Below are 19,518 nucleotides of genomic sequence, written 5' to 3'. Positions count from 1 at the left end.
TTTATTAAAGCCCGTTTCTCTGTTGTCTCTTGGCACCAAAGCTAAATCTATAATAGCTGTTTTCTGGAAAATCTTAGTGCAGCCTGACTCCTCGTTTGCTCTTTGGCTGTGAGGTTGCATCCAGGGCCATCTGCCATTTCGTAGTTGGCAGGTGGGAAACACCCATCTTAAAAAAATCATTGCTTTGACTTTCCATTACAAAGAAAGAGCTTTTAAGAGCTCGTGTACAGCATCTGAGACCAGGAACCTGTCTGCTCTCAACTGCAATTCTATTACGCTGTAGAGCTGAGGCATACAGCTGTCCTGTGCTGAGGGAGGAAGGTCCGCCTTTAATTTGGCCTTGTCAGAGGCAGGACCTGCTTTCCAGGAGGCTGAGGAGGGTCTCCTTTTAACACTACCTGAAAGCACTACAGGCTCTGTTGTCTTCACCACTGTGTGATTCCTGTGTCACATACAACACTGCTGCTAATTCTTCATTTTTGCTTATGACAGATCGTGCTCTTTTTCTTGCTCCTAACTGCTTTTAAACAAAGGCAGAGGTTATATAAACCTGACTATGTGCTTTCACCTACGGCTTTGGTGTGGGTGTTTTTTAAGTAGGGAGCACAGGAGCTGCCTGACCCCAGCTGACACCTCCACAGGGATCGCCAGCCAGAACAGAGCCAGCTCTGACGCTGTATTCCTGGGGAACGAGCCAGGCGTCACTCTCAGAGTGATGCTGCTAGATGCTCCCAGAAGAAAAGTGTGAGCCATCACTCTGCGATGCCAAACGTAGCTGCAGCATTTAACCTATTATCACATCCTCTGGGTTCACAGAAATGTCACGGCTCATGAAAAAATCCTTCCCTCGATAGCAGTGGATCCAGAAATCATTCTGCCTCATCTTGCTCAGGGAGCCTTGAGGGCTGGGGAAGTATTTCTCCAGGGCTGCACAAGTGGTGGCTTGGTGACATTCAGCAGGATTTGGGACCTGGAGGTGGTCAACCGCTTCCGTTCGTGTGCCACCTTCAGTCCACATCATCCACACTGTGGTTCACACACCTGCAAAGCCCAACTGCTGCCAGCTGGGCCAGGCACCTTGGCTGCAGCAGCCCAGCACTGACACCGGACAGCATGCCAGCCTCGGACCTACTGACCTGCTTCATGTTGAAGGAGTTGACTGGCCAGACACAGCAGGCAGAGCCATCTCAGCTCCCCCAGTGCTACCCCCAGCTCTTCCTTGCTGTTCCCCAAATTCCTAAAGCAGGTAGGAGGGGGTGTAGTGCATTGGAAGTGCATTTTATCTCACAGGCAAAGGGTGAATGTCATGCCACAGCCTGTGGCGTGTTCCCAGCACATCACAGCTTCTCTGAGACCGGGAATGCACATGGAAGTGCCACAGCAACTGTCTCAAATGCTGTAGGTGGAAGGTGCTTATGGGCAACCCTACGTCCAGGAGCAAAGGCTGAGCTGCTGCTTGGACGGAGGAGAGAAAGCACCAAGAGCTGTAATTGCTGCGGGAGGCTGTCCTGGCTGCGTAGCAGGAAGGAAGCAGCATGTGTTTGGGCAAGCACAGTCCAACCAGCTAAGCACACAGGAGCCAACTCTGTCCAAAGGAAAGCGGTCACCTGCCTGAAGCAGGTTCCCAGCTCGCTCTGCCTCCATTTCTATGGATTTAGTCTGTGCTTGCCAACACCAGAAGCTGAGGGGGAACCTCTGGTGGCATCTTCGTGCTGCTTTAGGTTACTACTGACAGCAAAGCCAGGCCTGTGCTCAGTTTGCTGATGGATGTGCTCAGGCCCTGGGCTGGGTGCCGGCCCTGTGCGCTGCCCTTGCCCGCTGTGAGCTGCAGGGAGGCCCGGGGTGGACCAGGGCAGCGCGGCTCCCCGGGGAGGGCAGCGTGGAGGACCCTCACCTCAGCAAGGAGGCTTTGCTGCCAGCAGCCTGCCGAGGGGGACCGCTGCCCTCCCCACCAGCGCTGCCGCAGCCCCCCCCGCTCGGGGGGCACTGGGGCCGCTTTGGCTGCGGGAAGAGGCGTTCGCGGGACAGCGGGTCCCTCTGCTGACGAGCTGCCGAAGCGCCATGGCTGGAGGATAGCTGCTGCCCGCGGCGCACGGCCCCGGCCCTCCCTGCAGCCGGGAGGAAAATCACCGTGAAAAGACCTTTGAGGGGGTGAGAGAGAGGGGGAGAGCAGCGAGGGAGGAGAACGGCCTGGCTCGGGGGGGCTGCAGGACTCCCCCTGCTCCCCTCTGAGGGGGCACGGCCCGGCCCAGAGGCGGGAGGAAGCCCGGGGCAGCAGTGGGAGGCGGGGCTGCCCGGGCCGGGGCCGGGGGACGCCGCTGGGGCCGGAGGACGCCGCCGCCGCCACCCCGCTCCCGTCACAGCCCGGGGAGCAGAGGGCGGGGCGCGGGGCGGGGCTGGCCCCTCGCTGCCTCGGCGCTCGGCTGCTAGGCCTGGCGCGGCGCGGCTCGGCGCTCGGTGGGTCGGCCTGGCGTGGCGCGGCGCGGCGCGGTGCGGCCTGGCCTGGTAGCAGTGCGGTGGTGCGGCGGGGCCCGGCGGGATGGTGAAGCTGACGGCGGAGCTGATCGAGCAGGCGGCGCAGTACACCAACGCCGTCCGCGACCGCGAGCTCGACCTGCGCGGTGCGGGGGCTCGGCGGGGCTCTGACGGGGGGGCCTGTGACCGGGGCGGGGGGGGGGGGGGGGCGGTGCGGCCTGTACCGGGAAGGGGCCTGCGGGGGGGCGAGGGCTGGGGCTTGGGGGGGCTGTGATGGGGCTTGGGGGGGCTGTGATGGGGCTGGAGGGGCCTGTGATAGGGACGGGGGGGGCTGTGATGGGGCCTGGGGTCTGCGACGGCGGGAGCAGGGCGCGGGAAGCCGCGAGGAGGAGGTTGTTGGAGGGGTCTACAATGACCGGGGGGCTTGGGGGGGGTTAAAGAGGGTCCAGTGGCAGGGGATCCTGGGGGTGGGGGGGTGGTGAGGGGGTGGAATGGAAGGGGAATCTGGGGGGGAATGTCGAAGAAAGCTGCAGTGGTGGCGGCGGGACACACGAGGGATGTGCCAGACAGGCGGCTTTGGGCAGAGGGACACGCAGAGGGAGGGGGTTGGGGTGTTTGCTGCGGGGGAGGAAGAGGGATGCTTTGAGAAGGTGGCAGGAGCTGTTGGCTTTGAGCAGGGGGAGAGTTTAGTCTTTGTGTGATGTGGAGGAGAGTCCTTCCAGAGGTGTTTTGACTGGGACTATCTGCACCCTCAGTCCATCCAGATATGCCCCCTACGCACTGTCTCTTCCTTTGTTCTGCTCTCCTGTGGGCACCATCTAATTCCTGGCTTGCGCTCTCTCCCCAGGCTATAAAATCCCTGTTATTGAGAACTTGGGTGCCACTCTGGACCAGTTCGATGCCATTGATTTCTCTGACAATGAGATCCGTAAACTGGATGGGTTCCCTCTGTTGAGAAGGCTGAAAACTCTTCTGGTGAATAACAACAGGATTTGGTAAGCGGTTGTATTTTGGCCAGGTGGAACCCTGGGGCAGAGGAAAATGTTCTTGGGAGAGAAGTATGCATGCATCTTTCAGTGCTGGGTGGGTGTAGAGGTCAGTCAGTCTTCGATTGTCAGACAGGACAGTGAGGTGCAGAGCTTGGAATTTGGCTGGAACTTTGGATTTCATAGATCATCCCCATAAGACAAGAAAAGGGGGTTACCTGCAAGTGAATGAACATAAATCTCATACTGCATCTAGTGACAGCGATGGCTGGTATTTATTACTGGCTTTATTCGAAAAAGTATTGCAGGGGATGCTAATCCGAACCTCCGCCAGTGTCAGACTGGGTTGTTTTACAGTGAGATCCCCTCTGTTAGCATATTCCTGCCTGTCTTCTCACCGTTGCTAATTTCTGGCCTAAGTTATACCTTTGGTTTTTGTTCTTTAGTCGGATCGGTGAAAACCTTGAGCAGGCTCTGCCCTGCCTGACGGAGCTCGTTCTTACCAACAACAACATTGCTGAATTGGTAAGCTATGGAGGCAGGAGAAATCTAAACAAGCTTAAATTTGTGTTTGTCATCTTTCGAATTAACCTTTTTCCTGAGAGTAGTGTCAGATGCTTTTGGTAATAGGTGGTACTCCTCATCTTTCTAATTAGCCTTTTTTCTTTAGAGTAATATCATATGGGTTTGTTAGCAGTTAATGGTGTAGATATTTTAATGAACATAATTTGCAGCATGTAGTGGAACAGCAGTCACAGTCTTAGTGGGTTTCCTGTTAAACTAATTGTAGTAATTCTAATTGGTCTTTAAAGTAGATATGAGTTCAGGAACTTTGTTTTCAAATCTTTGATTCTCACTAAATGAACTTAACGATTTCTTTCTGTGTTCCCATTACTTAGGGTGAACTGGATCCGTTAGCAACGATTAAATCGCTGACTTACCTGAGGTATGTAATCTTGGAAAGAGAAGCTACTCTTTCTCTGCTGGTTGAACTCTGCTGCTGGCCTGGCTCTCTGCTTTGATCCGGAATGCTCCCCTTTTGATGAGCTGGGACAGATTCTTTATGCTTAAAAATTGAATTGACAAACAATGTTTCCACTACGCTTCAGAAGTACCTGGTATTTAATGGGTGAGACTTTGTATTACTGACAGACTATCGGACCAATGAGATGTAACATCTCTATAAACCAATATGCAAGTGTTGAAGTAACCTTAACCTTTAAAAACCTAAAAACTAAAGGGTTAAACTGTTGGTACAAATACTGTAAAATACATGTAAACAATAACTTTTCAGTAACGTTACATTTGGTGTGAGGGACAAAAAAAGAAAAGCAATTTGTCCTGTGATTTTTCAGTTGATCAGTGTCCAGGTAGGAGATGTGATGGTTTAGTTATTTGGGTTTTTTTTTAATATTTTGAGGTTGTTCTTTATGTTCTTCTTCAATAAAACCTACTTAATTGATAAAGTGCAAGTTATTACTATAGTTTTCGTAATATCAAAGAACGCTGTCACTAAGCTCATTTAATGGTGTTATTTGTTGTCTGCTATGGCAGAAGGTACGTGACTACATTTTAAGTATGTTTATTTCAATATAGGTGTATATTAAAGTATTTTATATTAAGAACTTCTTTATAACCTTTATTTACTTTGTAGCATTTTAAGGAATCCTGTAACGAATAAGAAGCATTACAGATTATATGTAATCCACAAAGTTCCCCAGGTCAGAGTGCTGGATTTTCAAAAAGTGAAACTCAAAGTAAGTCTACTTTCTCCTGATTCAGCACAAGACAAATACCTTTTTTTCTTGTTACATTCTTGAAAATTCCGCGGTCACAGTGAACTTTTTGCTGCAGTTGTAAATTTTATCAGAACTGTGTATCATAAGTGGCTCTAAAACAAAAACACGCTCTTTGTTTGCTTTCATGGTTTCATTCTGTTAAGGATATAGTCTGTTTTATTTATGTTTAATTAAGTTTTACTACCTTTGTTTAGTCTGATTCTTTTCTGGCGCTCTGGTGTTGGTAGAAAGACAGACCTCTAGAGAAAGAAATGAGCAATCGCAACAGAGCCCCGTTCTTTCAGTGCAGACGAGTGTGGGAGAGAGTCCTTACTTTTAAGAGCACTAGGTTGATAGTCTCGAGTCTGAGTGTTTGGGCAATGTTGATGTGCTTGTTCTTACACCTGGTCTCCACGTACCAATGTTTGCTGATGAAGATGAGCCAAAGCGTCTTTCTGTGCAAAGACAGAAGCTTTGCAAAATGCCATGTTCTTAAATTAACTTTGTGTGTGTGGTATCGCTGTAGGAGCGACAGGAGGCAGAGAAAATGTTCAAGGGCAAACGGGGTGCACAGCTTGCAAAGGATATTGCCAGGAGAACAAAAACGTAAGATAAAAAAAACAAATTTACGCTGGCATTCTCCTTCAGAAACACCACGTTCTTTGTGTGCGGAATTAGGCAGCAAACTGAAATACCAGCTACTGGCAGGATGCCTTAAAGCTTTGGTAGCCACAAGTGCCTTGTCCAAGCATCCTGATTTTTGGATGGTGGTGAATACATCTCAGAAATATTTCTGAAAGAAATATTTGGTCAGGGTGGATTGATTTAAGTCAACAAGCAGGAAACCTTAATTTTATTTTTTCTTTTTGTTATTTAACTGCAGAGAGGTGGCCATTGTTTATTTGTTTGGTTTTTTTTTCCTAGATGATTGGTAACTAAAATTTTTTGTTTTGCCAGGGAAAATAAACTGTAAAATCTGCTGTAGTTAGGATAAATGCAGATTAAAATCTTTAGCTAAGCTGTTACAAATATACACTTGTTTCATTTAATTCTTAAGTGGTACCTCGTGTGTTTTGTTTAGTCTTTCATCAGCCTGTTTGGAAAACAGAATTTGGACCATGTATGGCAACAGCATTTCCAAATTCATGGTTAATTTAAAAAATATCTTGAAAGTATTTAGCATTTAAAACTATAGTAGATGAACTCTAGCTCTAGTTTATGAGTGGAAAGGGGTTCAGGCCTGTGATAGAACAAGTAGGCGATTGAACTAAATAGCTCAATAACCAGATACAAAGAAAATCTTTCTATAGCTGCAAAAGAGGTTGCAGCACTCTGATGCTGGGTCAGCACTTCAGGAAGTTATTTCCAGCTGATTACATCCATTTTCAGAGACTACAGATTTTTCTTATTTTTTTCTTGAAGCAGCAGCAGGTAACCTTTTCCTTTTGAGTGTTAAGATTACATCCAGTCTAGGGTAGGCTTTAATATAGGCCGTTGTAATAGCATATTATGCATGTAAGAACAGGAAGCACGGTTTCATTTACTCTTTTATTTATCCACCCTGCTTTTGTAATGGCAACAGACCACCTGAGTGTTCAACAACATCCAAATCGAATAGCTTTTGTCAGCTGCTTAATTTACAAAGTCAAGGTCTGCCTCTTTATGAGCAGATGAAAAGGCGGGGGGGGAAATGGGACAGCGAGGACAAGTTGCTGGTGTTTCTGAAGGAGGCAGTTCTTCACTGTATCAGTTTGTTAACAAAGATAAGATACTACACTTGATTGAATGAAATGCTTCCAAACCTAGTTTGGAAGTTTGAGAAGCACGGACTCTTCAAAAGGTGTAATGGGTCTTTGTTTTCCCTTTGAAGCTTCAATCCAGGTGCTGGTCTGCCAACTGACAAGAAGAAAGGTGGCCCCTCCCCAGGGGATGTTGAGGCAATTAAGGTAAATATGTCAGGACAGCACATGTGGGCAGATGTGAAGGAGAAAAACCATCATGGATCCAAAATTCCAAACGGAACAAATGTTTCCTTCCTCCTGGCAAGCCCTGACTCTGTTCAGACAAATAGAACAGCGTGTCCTAACTTTGGTTTAGGTGCTTTTTCTGTAACTTTTTCTTCTGTTATGATGTACCTGGTTTTTGAGAACTTAAATGTAACTTTGGTCTGAGCTTAGAGTTCTCCCAGGACTGACCAGCTTGTTTAATAAGGGGAGAAGTAAGATTGTGCTTTGTTATTTGTAGAATTTTCTAGAACTAGAATTTGTAGAACTTTCTATAGATGCTTAGCTTCACTTAACTGGAAAAAATATTGGTTTTATGTTTATTCTAAACAGACTGAAATACTGTACATGAAGATTCATCGTGTTCTTTTGTCTGTTTTTCAGACTGCTATAGCTAATGCCACGACTCTGGCTGAAGTGGAGCGACTGAAAGGCTTACTACAGGCCGGTCAGATTCCTGGCAGAGAACGAAAATCAGGTCACTCTATACTCCTATTGCTTTTGTTCCCCAAACAGAATCTACCTCTCTTCATTGCTTCCTGTGATCTCAGTAGGGAGTTACGCTGGAAGCGCCAAACAGGGAGGTGGAAAAACTGTTTAAAGCGAGTGTAACTTTATGGTTGGAATCACTGAGGATTGCATCCATAACACGCTGCAATCGGCTTATTATCTGCCTGCCTTCTAGAGTGCGGTTCAGGGCTCTTACCTGGGCTCCCTCAAGAGCAAGGTGCCAAACATCAGCTGTGAGTGCTTCGCTGTATTGGCTAACTTCAAACAGTTCATCCCAGTTACTTAAAAAAAATGAGATTAATTATAAAGCGTATCTGGACACTGGTGTTCTGAACGTTAGAGCCTCAGGTAGGGGCACAGGGATGTCTCTGTGATCTCCAAGAGGTCTCTGCATGGACAAATCTTAACTGTAGGCTAGCAATATCGCCTGTATATTAGAATCATAGAGTCATTTTGGTTGGAAAGGACCTTTAAGATCATTGAGTCCAACCGTTAACCCAGCACTGCCAAGCCCACCACTAAACCATGTCCCTCAGCACCACATCTACTCATCTTTTAAATACCTCCAGGGATGGTGACTCCACCACTGCCCTGGGCAGCCTGTTCCAATGCTTGACAACACTTTTGGGGAAGAAATTGTTCCTGATATCCAATCTAAACCTCCCCTAGCACAACTTGAGGCTGTTTCCTCTCATCCTATCACTTGTTACTTGGGAGAAGAGACCAACACCTGCCTTGCTACAACCTCCTTTTGGGTAGTTGTAGACAGAGATAAGGTCCCCCCTCAGCCTTCTTTTCTCCAGGCTAAACACCCCCAGTTCCCTCGGCTGCTCCTCATCAGACTCGTGCTCCAGACCCTTCACCCTTCTTTGGACTCACTCCAGCAGTATTTGAGGTGCAGCCTCACCAGTGCTAAGTACAGAGAGATGATCCCTGCCCTGGTCCTGCTGGCCACACTAGTGCTGATACTAGAGCTATGTTCATTTTTCTTTCTGTAGCGTCTTTTAAGGGTTCACCTCATTACAGCCCCTCTTCAGAGGGGTGAAAATTAACGTTGCCCCTGTGGGAAGGAAATCTGAGGTGTGCAGTAACCGCCCTGAAACTCTGATGTCTCCTTTCAGGCCCGTCGGAGGACGCTGAAGAAGAAATGGAAGAAGACACGGTTCCCAACGGGTCCTAGGCCCCGGCTGTGCCCGAGGACCGGCGCTTCTCCCCGGGAGCCCCTTCCCGTCGGCGCGGTGTTCTCCCTGCGGGGGCTCGGGCCGGCCCCGCCGCGGGCAGCCTCCCCGCCCCTCCCGGTACCCCGTCCTTGCGCATTTCGGCGTTCAATAAACGAACGTTTCCTTTTTCTCCCCTTGGTGCGGCGTGTCCGGCCCCGGCCGAGCGCCGGGCCGCGGGCGTAGCGGGCCGGGGCGGCCTTGGCGGCGGGAGGGGGTGGAGCTCTTCCGCGCGCCCTGATTGGCTCTTTCGCATCCTTCCCCTCTTCTCTCGTTGGTCAGCATAGCTATGATGTCACCGTCTTTAGTCGCTGCCGCCTTCCCATTGGCCCGCCAAAGGGAAGCCTCGCTTCCTGGTTGGCTCTCGGGCCGTGAGGTGGTGGAGGACGAGGGGGGCGGTGATTGGCGCAGCCGGCGGGCGCGCAGGGCGGTGCCCGGATGTGAGGCGGCGGCGCGGGGAGATGGAGCTGGGGGGCGGCGGGCCCGGGCCGGGCCCCGGGCAGGCGGCGCTGGGCCCGGGGGGCCTCGAGGTGCTGCAGCACACGGGTGAGGGGCTGCCGGGGCCGGCGGGCGGCCCGGGCGGAGGGGAGGGCGGGAGTGGGGGGGCTGGGGGGCGCCCGGCGGACTCGCCTGCCCGCTGAGGAGAGGAGCCGCGTCCCGCCCGGGCGCCTTCCCCCTCGTGGCGGGGTGGGCTCCTTCCCCCGCGGCCTGCTCTCACCTACGGCTTGTCCCCTCCCAGTGGGCTCCCTGCTGTCCAGCTATGGCTGGTACATCCTCCTGGCCGCTGTCGCCATCTATCTCCTCGTCCAGAAGATATCCCGGGGCCTGGCGGCCAGGCCGAGCGGCCAGGCGGGAGCGGCTGAGGCAGCTGTGGGTGAGTGACTCCTTCCTTGCTCTCTAGAGCTGTACAGGGTGGTGCTTGTGTCTCTGCTGGGGTCCTGCTAGCGCTCTGCAGCCGTGATGGGATGTCTGACAGCTGCTCAGGGCCACACACAGAGTATTTAATTAATTACAACAGAAAGAGGTTCTGTTCTGGGGGATTTTAGCAGTGAGCGATACTCAGGATAACTGTTGAGGACCAGGAAAGTGTACAGAGTGTGTTACTGAGGAGATCGCTGGGGAAGGGTTGGACCAAGAGAAGTGTTTTTAAAAGGTTGTGTCAAGGAAGGATTGTGTCCCGAAATAACGTGGTTGGGAGAGGAGGAGTGGGGCATTGCAGAGCGAGGGAATAGGTGGGGTTTGATAGGGCAGAAACTGAGAGAACTACCTGGTTCAAATGAGTTGTGGGCAGTTATCAAATAACTTCTGGATTTGTCGAAGAAAAACAAAACATCTGAATCTAAATACTGGGGAAAAAAAACATTTGTTTAATATTAAAGTTTTTATTAATATTCACCATCTCTCTCCTTTCAATAATTCCTTCACAGTTCCTCCTCTGGCGGGATTGTGTATATTTGGGCGTAACTGCCTCTCCCCTGTGTTATCTTCTCAAGTGTGGCACAGGTTGTAAATCTTACACAGTCATGATCCTGCCTCACTTGCAGACTCGCTGCCGTAAAGCACAGGCTGTGCTTATGTATCTGCCAAAACCATAAGTGCTTGGCGCTGGTTCCTTTGGCGTGTCAGCACAGCACTACACGGGCCCCAGAAAATACTGCTCATGTGCCCTTATCCTCCTGGTGTTCTTTTGTAATGTTAATGAAATCTTGATTTAATTACCAAGACTGTCTATGAAATGAAATTACTGAAAGTACTGAAATTTCTTTTACATATCCATCATTGGATGGTGGCAAACATATAAGGAGACAAACAAGTGTAGAGATACTTCAGCTACTGGAAAAAAAAGAGAGTATTATTTGCCTTTGTTGGGATATAATTTTTCTTTTGACTTCTCCTGAAAGCCAATCATAAAGAGAAGTGGTGACTCAATGTAGGTTTTCTGAGACTGCCAGTTTTCTCTCGCAATATGTGTGATATTTGTAAGTAATTTCTGTGCTGATGGAGCACGTTAAGTCTGCCACTGCTTCACTGCCATAACGAAACAAGCAGGATCAGTTGCTGGAAGGAGTAGGAGTGAATGTGGGCTGGTTGCTTCTGGGTAAAAATGGAATCCCTGCGAAGTATGGGTGATATTTCTGAAATTATTTGTCTCAAACAAATCCTTTAGAAATAGAAGCAAGTATTCTAGAAGTGTGAATTTTAACTTTTTATGGGTTCGTTACGTCTGTGTCCTTATTCATTAAAATCTCGTTAAAGTAATTGCTCTAAAAATATTAAAATGTTATGAAATTTAAATCGGCATATAAATTACTGTGAAAGATTAGCTGGAAACTGAACTTGAGCTGTGATTTTCTGCAAAACAGCTGCTGGGAGAGATGTGAGCCTTTCCCTATTCCAATTCTTTGAGGACACCATCTAAAATTTATTTTGAATAGCTTTGCAAACCCTTTCCCAATTTCCTAGAGCCTGACGTGGTGGTAAGAAGGCAGGAAGCGTTGGCAGCAGCTCGCCTCAGGATGCAAGAGGAGTTGAATGCACAGGCAGAAAGATACAAAGAAAAACAAAGACAGGTAAGCAGAGTAATTAATGGTTTGAACTACAGCTTGAGATGATGAGGAACAGCGTACTGCTACGTGGGCAGCATAGAAAAGTGGATGTAATCAGCATAGCAGTAACAGTGCTCATTGATCCCAGCTCTTCTGTTTTTACTTTTGCAGTCAGCTACATTCAGTTTATAGCTGATGCTTCAAGAAATATTGGCAGTTAAAAACAAATGAGAAGTCATAGTGTGGAAGAAAATAGCCACTATGTAGAAAGTCTAGGTCTGGTGTGCTTGGACTTGGGGAGCTTTGCTTTCTTTGACTGGATGCAGTAGCTACCTCGTTTCCTTTCTATTTGTTGAGAAGAAGGCAGTCTGTCTTAACCATTAATTTATTTGGTTTTGTGGATAAATTGCTTTAGAAGAGAGCTGGGAGAACTGTTGGTAATGTATATTGGGATGTAAATATGTAGCTGGCTGTCTTGTTCATTTGAAAAACACATTTTCTTCTGTAGAACCCTACGTTGTGCATTAAGTTACTATCGTTGTGCATTAAGTTACTATCATATGCAATATTCTTTACTCAGTACTTTTTATAAACTCAGGATTTAAGCTTGCCACTTGGTTCTGTTCTACTTTCAATATGTTATAAAGCACCAAGTAGTCAAAAGAAGCTGCAGACTCAGTCTGTGTGTATTGAGGAGGGGTGGTTGTTCTGTGGTTGAGAAGACGTGGGTGTTTAAAAAAGTAAGTGCTTCCATAAGCTCAGAGATAGGGCATCAGATAAAGATAGATCCCTGGGGTTTTGATGCATCTGTTGTAGCTGTTTCTGTAGCACTGGCAATTCTATTAGTTCTGAAATCTTAGTCTTGCATATCCTGGGTTTGTTCCTTAGCTTGAAGAAGAGAAGCGAAGGCAGAAGATAGCAATGTGGGAGAGTATGCAAGAAGGAAAAAGTTACAAAGGAAGCCTGAAATTGAATCAGGTAACAACTGTGTTGATCAGGTTACAATTATGTTTGTGATTAGATTAGCTGAAATTCATGTTGATTAAATTCTGAGTAACTTTTGCTTTTGTGAACAGCAAGAAGTAGAATCTGGTGCCTCCACCTCATCAGCAGTCCCAAAATCTAAACCAAACAAAAAGCCCTTGCGAGGAGGTGGTAAGTATGAAAACCTTAAGATATTCTGAGCTTGAAACAGCATTTATCCAGCTGCGTACATAGCCATTGCATAGCTACACGTAATTTTTCTCTTCTTCAAGGAGGAAACAAAATGTGCCTTAGAAACGAGCTCTTTACCTCTGACCGCTGTGGCTTGCTTTGCACTTTGTGCAGAACCTAGCAGGAAGGTTCTGTGGTGCTTTTCCCCAGGGAAACAGTGTTTCAGTTTTCTTGTAAATGCTTTTGCCATAATTAACTCGGATTTTTGTGACTCAAAATTATAGATTCTTACAATATCTCTGGGATGCCTCCCCAATTATTGTAAAAATCCAATAATTTAAAATCTGGACTGTCTTTCCATCACCTGTAGTACTAGCTAAATACAGGAAGAGGATATTTTACTTTGTATTATATAGATTCAGGCAGATGAAAGACTGTATTATGCAAAATGTGACCTTATTTATCAGATATCACAATAATGACCTATTGAATAGATAAATCCTGCAGATATATAAACTGTCATCAACTGTTGCAAACCTCCAGAGGGTCTTATCATTAAACTCGCTGTCAACTGCTGAAATAATCTTGATTGATGAGCTGCTTTCGATAGCCTTACATAGCCCACGTTAGGATTGTTTCTGTATATCAGGCTCGTCTCCTTTCTCTCCTCTTGGCCAAACAGTCTGTGCCTTACCTGCAAATGCTAATTTGGGTATAATATTTTAATTACAGTTTTCCATAGATCATCTAGACAGCCTCAGTCTTACCAGACTAAAAGGGAAACCCACTTAGGGTACAGCACTTAGTAAGTGACTTGATTAAATGTATGAAATTTGAAGATTCTTGATTAAATATATTAAACCTCAGTAATGGTTCAGTGCTGAAAGTTCTGCTCTGAATATTTTTACTGACAGCTGTTGATGACGTCTGAAGGAACTGACCAACTGATTGTTATGTTGTTTAATGTGAGTGCAGACTAATGTCTGATGCTGTCAAATACCCTTTATAGCTCTTGCACGGGATATTTACCACTATGAGGAAAGTGTGGGTAGTAGCTGTGCTAAGAACCAGGGTCAGGGCAGCTGGGCTGAGGCACCCTTCCAGCTGCTACCTCTCCTAGTTTCATCCCAAGCAAAATATCTGCTTAAGTAACAGGTTATAGAATTAGACGTCTCTGATCTTCTCATGAGGTAGGTCAGCATGAAGTGAAAGAACCATCTGCGCTGTTCAGCTGCTGAATTGAGTGAGAAAGCAGAACTTGGCTAGTCTGAGAAAAACAGACTTCAAAGATGGAGGTGATGCTTGAAGTTTCAGTGGAAGAGGTTGCTTTGAAACCTGCTTCGCTCACAACGCTACTAGGTTTTCAGTTGTCTTTTTCTTTGCCTTGTACAGAACAAAGTGAGGACGTTTGCCAAGTTGTATCTTTCCAAGTACATGCTCGTAAAATGAAGTTGCCTTTAGTTATGGCATTGGGAGGTTCAACTAAAGTATCTGCCTTACTATGTCTAAGTGCCTCTTCAAGCTCTTTACAAAAAAATCTTACAGTCGTAATGAGCGGTTCTACCTTTTGACCTTCAGAGTATTCCTTCCTCACAGGACTGGAATCAAAGATTATTTTAAGTCCCCAACTATTAGGGCTCTTGGAGAACAGATACACGCTTACAGAGCTTCCTGTAAGAGTTACTGTTACTGCTCTGTTTACTCTGCAGAGCAGCATTAAAGCTTCAGTGCAGACTTAGGTAATTAATTTCAGTTTAGTTTAATCCAAATTGATCAAATTAAAACAAGAGTGTTTTGCAATGGCTTTTCCTGTTAGAACGACAAAAACAAACCATCTCAAGTCTGGATATTTTCATTGCTTTCATTTTCCTTAAAATGCTGCCTGCGTAGTAAGTGTGAACAAGGTATAAATAATTGTGAGATTTATTTTTTGCGTTCCTTGTATGTTGGTGAAGGCCCATTGAGGATGAATATTAATACGGTGGATTTCTCCTCTGTGCTTCCAGGCTACAACCCCCTGTCTGGAGAAGGAGGTGGAACTTGTTCCTGGAGACCAGGCCGGAGAGGCCCGTCAGCAGGTGGATGAGGCTAACCTCCCTAGTGTCTCACGGCACTAGCAGGCTTGATCTGACCCACTGTCTAACTGCCTACAGTTTGCATGTCACAGTGACTCCTTTGGGATTGGGCTTAGTGCAGGTGTTAGCTTGAAAACAGATTTACACCATTTCCAAATAGTAACACAGAAGCTGATACTACACAAGAAAAATACCTGATCCTCTTAGAGAGGACGAAGAAAGAAACGATTTCAGCATAATCAGTTAATTTTCACTCTTCTGTAGAGAGGAAGTGTTGTCTCCAGCCAAGGTGAATCACCTGGGATTGTGAGATCCGGGTTCTGTGGCTGGCTATTCACAAGACTGGCCTCAGGCAAATTTAATGAGCTAGGCTCAGTTCACCGCTATAAAATGAGGATATTTACCATCCTCAGACACATGTTACCAGATGTATTGTGTTGGCTTGGAAGGTACTTTAGAGGGGAGGAATATTGTCATCGGCAGATACCTTGAACTATAGGAGGAGGGACTTCCAGTAAAAACAGATGAACTGACAGACGCCAGGGATTTGTACCTCAGGCCAGTTATTGCAGAAGAGTCTCTGTGACAAGCTACCTTGAATGATGTTTTCCTTATAAATGGTAAACAAACCAGTGAGGATTACTGATGCTAGACAGGAGATGGGGGGGTTCTTGCTGTTCCTTTTTTTTTTTAATTTCAACTGCTTTGTAAAAACAAAATATTATTAATATTAAATATCAATGCAAACAAATCATAAATTAGTATTTACAATCTTGTGGTTTTCTACAGCATCTTTTTATACAGAAGGCATATGTTGTAGTGCAATAAATGTGTATAAAGCAATATGAGAGATCAAATGAAATTATTTTCATTTGACTACCTCCATAAACAAAAGGGGGTTTTAAATTGTTTTTTTTTTTTGGCTTTTAACAGTTTTGTTTTATGTGGGTGTTCTGTGTTCCAAATAGTGATTTTAGAAAAATCACCTTCAGGTTAAGACCAAACTTCCCAAGTTTAAGAGGTGAAACTCCCCGTTCTCTTCCCCACCCCCAGTAGGTGATTCTGAAATTGGACAGACTGCATTACTGGTTGTTAAGCACTCCAGCTGTATTTGAATTTAAATCAAAAAAAACATGTAACAAAGGCCTTTGCTCTGATAGAGCAGAGAGGGTTTCTTTCCAAGTTACTGTCGACAAATATGGTTTGAAGAGGAGAGGACACATGGGCACGGTCAGCTCAAACACTACAAGATATGCAAAGGGAAGAGAGAAGCCACAAACCGCGCCGATACCTGTGTGTTGCGGGCAGCAGGACTGTGTAGCTTCAGCAGGGCAGCACCGGGGTTACACCTCAGGGACACTAAGAGCTTACTTTGTACTGCCTTCTGTTCTGGAATTGTCTCGTGATGGGAACTGGTAGCCTGGCTGCACGGCTGTCCTGAACATAGCCCAGCTAGATGGCAAGGTGTGTTCTCACCCTGCTGCCACCCCATGCGGTACCAAAGCTGAGGGTTGTTTGTGCTGAGGAGCCCCTGGCTAGCAAACGTGTAAAACTTGCAAGAGGGACTGTAAGGACCTTGAATACTGTGTTCAGTTCTGGGCCCCGCACTTCAAGAAAGATGTTGAGGTGTTGGAGCGAGTCCGGAGGAGGGAGACCAAGCTGGTGAAGGGTCTGGAGGGTCTGACCTACGAGGAACGGCTGAGGGAGCTGGGGGTGTTTAGCCTGGAGAAGAGGAGGCTCAGAGGTGACCTTAGTGCAGTCTACAACTACCTGAAGGGAGGTTGTAGCGCAGTGGGAGTTGGTCTCTTCTCCCAGGCAACCAGCGATAGGACAAGAGGACACAGCCTCAAGCTTCGCCAGGGGAGGGTCAGGTTGGACATTAGGAAGCATTTCTTCTCAGCAAGGGTCATTAGCCATTGGAAGGGGCTGCCCAGGGAGGTGGTGGAGTCACCATCTCTGGAGGTGTTTAAGAGAAGCCTGGACATGGCCCTTAGTGCCATGGTCTAGTTGCCATGGTGGTGTCAGGGCAATGGTTGGACTCGATGATCCCAGAGGTGTCTTCCAACCTCATTGATTCTGTGCTTCTGTAAGTATCTGAAGCATGGGTGGTCTTCATCCTTCTGGGGTGCATCCAGCACTGTGGATAGAAAATAAAGTTAGGGCTCGTCATTGTAAATGAGCTTTCCAAACATCCCATCCCCTTGATATGCTCTCTAGCACAAAATGCAAAAGACGAGTAAAATCCAGACTGTCCTTGATAAAGAGTGAAATAGTTCTGTCGGTGTACCACAAGTGGCCCTGCGTCCAGTTACTGTTATTTAGGCATTAAAGTATGTCTCAGTGTTTCATTAGCATAGCTTAGGGCTGCTAGAACACTTTGTAAATACTTACGCTTGGAATAGTTGTGTTCATGAATAGGGCTGAGAGCCAACTTTGAATACACTGTTTGTACATACATAGGTGCTGCTCTGTGTGTCAGGTGATCTGTGATTTTCTCTTGACTATAAATGTAACACTAGCGTGTTACTAGTAAGTTTTAAAGTTTCCAGCTAATTAAATGGAAAGGTGGAGAACCTTTTGCTTTCGACCCATGGAGTGTGTGTTCGAGTGCATGTAGAATATGAAGTCAGGTGGCTATTCATGTTCCTACAGAAACTAGTTTTCATTTCCTGGCTTCTGTGCATTTTGGTATGTAAACTTAAATTTCCATTGTTGTAACATAGACTGGTGTGTGTAACTTCAGGCTTTAATCTTTAACAAGGCAAAAAAAATAGAGGTGGAGAAGGATGTCTTCAAGATCTGAAGATTCCTCACCAGTAAAGAGAACTAAGTTGTTATCTTACTCATGCCTCTGGGGAACATTTTCCCCTTGTGTTGGGGAAACAGGCAACAGACTGAGGTGTTTTCTTCAGGAAAACAACGGGGGGGAGATGGTTGTCTTAAAGAAGCAGAATTCCTTGTGTTGGTAAAGTGGTAAGGATGGGTTGATTTAATTCAGTAAAAACATTTTAAGAAATAAATAAGCAGGTCTGAACTGAGCATATGCTAATCTTTCTCTGTGTCTCAAGACTTGCTTCTGGCTAGGACTGGGGATATGGATTTTTGCCCAATTCTGAGATTTATTAAGACACATCCAGTGAGAATGAAGTGATTTACATATTTCTGGAAGCTTCAACCTTCTCTCCCTTATTTTTTTTTATTTTCATCCTGAATTCCTAAGTTTTTCTGGATCAGACACTTCTAAGCTATTGAACAGGGTGGGAAGGAAGAATCTCGGTTTGTAAAACTTCACTTTTGGCTGACGACCTGCACAAGCAGATGGAAGGGTTTTTGCTCTGACTTCAAACAAAGCTCTCCCTTGACCACAAACAAGTAGGGAAAGGTGGTTGCTTGGTGCTTTATAGCTTAAGAGTGAAGCACGCAGAAGGCATTAGGTCAAAGTGAACTATTTAATGAATCCATTGTTCCTACTTTGGTATGAATTCCCAACAATTTGAATGATGAAAGATCATATTAAAAAGCCTTCAGGAGATTTTAGATTTTTTTTTCCTCCCCACTTAGAGCAGTTATGCAAGAAGCCTCTTACTTTACTGATGCAGATGTTCTGGAAATATCTTGATCTGGGAGAAGCTAGCTAACAAACTTAGAGTTCATACAACGCTGTTAAACTGCTGTGTAAGGTTACGTAGCCGCTGAAGAGTAATCTGTCGTGGTCATTGAAAAATCCTAAATCAAGGAAGTGTTCAGAGGCATCAAAAAATCCTGAAAATATTAGTTGCTTGAGAAATGCAGCTAAGTATTTTTCATTGCCTTTCAGATGATTTATATGCTGATGGAGCTAAGTCTTTTTTGTTTTCTTTAAATTGCAGGTGAGGCCTAGTTTATGCATAGTTCTCTGAAGTATTCGTCAGGAGATACTGAGCACTGGAATTAAAGTTGAACAAAAACCCATGTTGTCACTTGCATAGAATTTATTTGGCTTTATTTATGCCTTTCAAAAACATTGTGAAACGAGGGAAAGCTTTTAAGAGTGGTATTGCATTGCATACTTTGTTGTTTTTAAAAAAAAAGTTTCTTATAGTGGAAATTTTTAATAATGAACAACAGAAGATGGACTTGGGGGAGTAAGGGCAAACAGGGAATGTGTCAGCAGAGCTGTTCCCAGGTGTTCCAGAATTACCTGTGTGCTACTGAAAAATCAATGTGAATGAAAATGATAATTGTGCCCATATCTGCAAGGAACTGCTCTCCTAGGAGAGACTGGATGCAGGTGTGAAATGTGAGTACTAACAAATAGTGTCATCTGTGTTTTATGCAGTTCTGTACTATTTTGACTCAAAACTCAGGGAATTGGGCTGTTCTGCAGTTGCTCTGTGCCCAGTCTGGTTTCATCCTTATCCTGTGCTGATACTCATCTCAGGTGGTTGGATTGGGTTACTTTTTCTTGGTTTTTTGTGTCTTTTTTTTCCCCCCTCCCTAGGAAGATGACCAGAGAGAGCACTTGCATTCAGAGAGCTCTGAACGAGGACAACATCCAGTGTGACAGTCTCCTGTAGGTTTTGCCATCAGCGCTATGGTTCATGGCTGCGTTTAAACCACCCTGACACTGTCCTTTCTGCCTCCTGCGCTCAGCGAGGCAGTTCCCATCTCTGGCGGTTGTGGTTTTGCAAGCCTGGCTGCACATCAGCACACATCTCTACATCAGACCAGATCCACCCTTTGGATGATTTTTTGCTCTTGTACAGGCTATAAAGTGACACCTTTTCAGGGACT

General features: G+C 46.1%; 2 protein-coding genes across 2 annotated transcripts; both read left to right on the top strand.

The window, feature by feature from the left end:
- The first annotated feature begins 2,472 nt into the window (after window positions 1–2,472).
- SNRPA1 (small nuclear ribonucleoprotein polypeptide A') lies at window positions 2,473–9,102 on the top strand. The gene is made up of 9 exons (XM_068410525.1): window positions 2,473–2,621; window positions 3,323–3,470; window positions 3,908–3,986; window positions 4,361–4,407; window positions 5,116–5,218; window positions 5,766–5,845; window positions 7,110–7,185; window positions 7,627–7,720; window positions 8,874–9,102. The coding sequence occupies exons 1-9, from the start codon at window positions 2,540–2,542 to the stop codon at window positions 8,930–8,932; spliced, it is 768 nt and encodes a 255-aa protein (XP_068266626.1). The 5' UTR covers window positions 2,473–2,539; the 3' UTR covers window positions 8,933–9,102.
- A 312-nt stretch (window positions 9,103–9,414) lies between these two features.
- Window positions 9,415–15,588, top strand: SELENOS (selenoprotein S). Its single transcript, XM_068410571.1, has 6 exons — window positions 9,415–9,515; window positions 9,709–9,843; window positions 11,433–11,539; window positions 12,404–12,493; window positions 12,592–12,670; window positions 14,677–15,588. The coding sequence occupies exons 1-6, from the start codon at window positions 9,431–9,433 to the stop codon at window positions 14,754–14,756; spliced, it is 576 nt and encodes a 191-aa protein (XP_068266672.1). The 5' UTR covers window positions 9,415–9,430; the 3' UTR covers window positions 14,757–15,588.
- Window positions 15,589–19,518: the final 3,930 nt, after the last annotated feature.

Source organism: Nyctibius grandis, chromosome 11 (genome assembly GCF_013368605.1).
Source record: "Nyctibius grandis isolate bNycGra1 chromosome 11, bNycGra1.pri, whole genome shotgun sequence".
Taxonomy (NCBI): domain Eukaryota; kingdom Metazoa; phylum Chordata; class Aves; order Nyctibiiformes; family Nyctibiidae; genus Nyctibius; species Nyctibius grandis.
The sequence above is the reverse complement of the archived record's forward strand: the minus strand, read 5'-3'. Positions and strand labels throughout refer to the sequence as shown.

Coding starts and splice junctions, on each gene's coding strand:
- SNRPA1 (XM_068410525.1), top strand. CDS start 2,540: ATGGTGAAGCTGACGGCGGAGCTGATCGAGCAGGCGGCGCAGTACACC. Junction 3,471..3,907: donor GTGAATAACAACAGGATTTG/GTAAGCGGTTGT, acceptor TTTGTTCTTTAG/TCGGATCGGTGAAAACCTTG. Junction 4,408..5,115: donor AAATCGCTGACTTACCTGAG/GTATGTAATCTT, acceptor TTTACTTTGTAG/CATTTTAAGGAATCCTGTAA.
- SELENOS (XM_068410571.1), top strand. CDS start 9,431: ATGGAGCTGGGGGGCGGCGGGCCCGGGCCGGGCCCCGGGCAGGCGGCG. Junction 12,494..12,591: donor GAAGCCTGAAATTGAATCAG/GTAACAACTGTG, acceptor TTTTGTGAACAG/CAAGAAGTAGAATCTGGTGC. Junction 12,671..14,676: donor AAAGCCCTTGCGAGGAGGTG/GTAAGTATGAAA, acceptor CTGTGCTTCCAG/GCTACAACCCCCTGTCTGGA.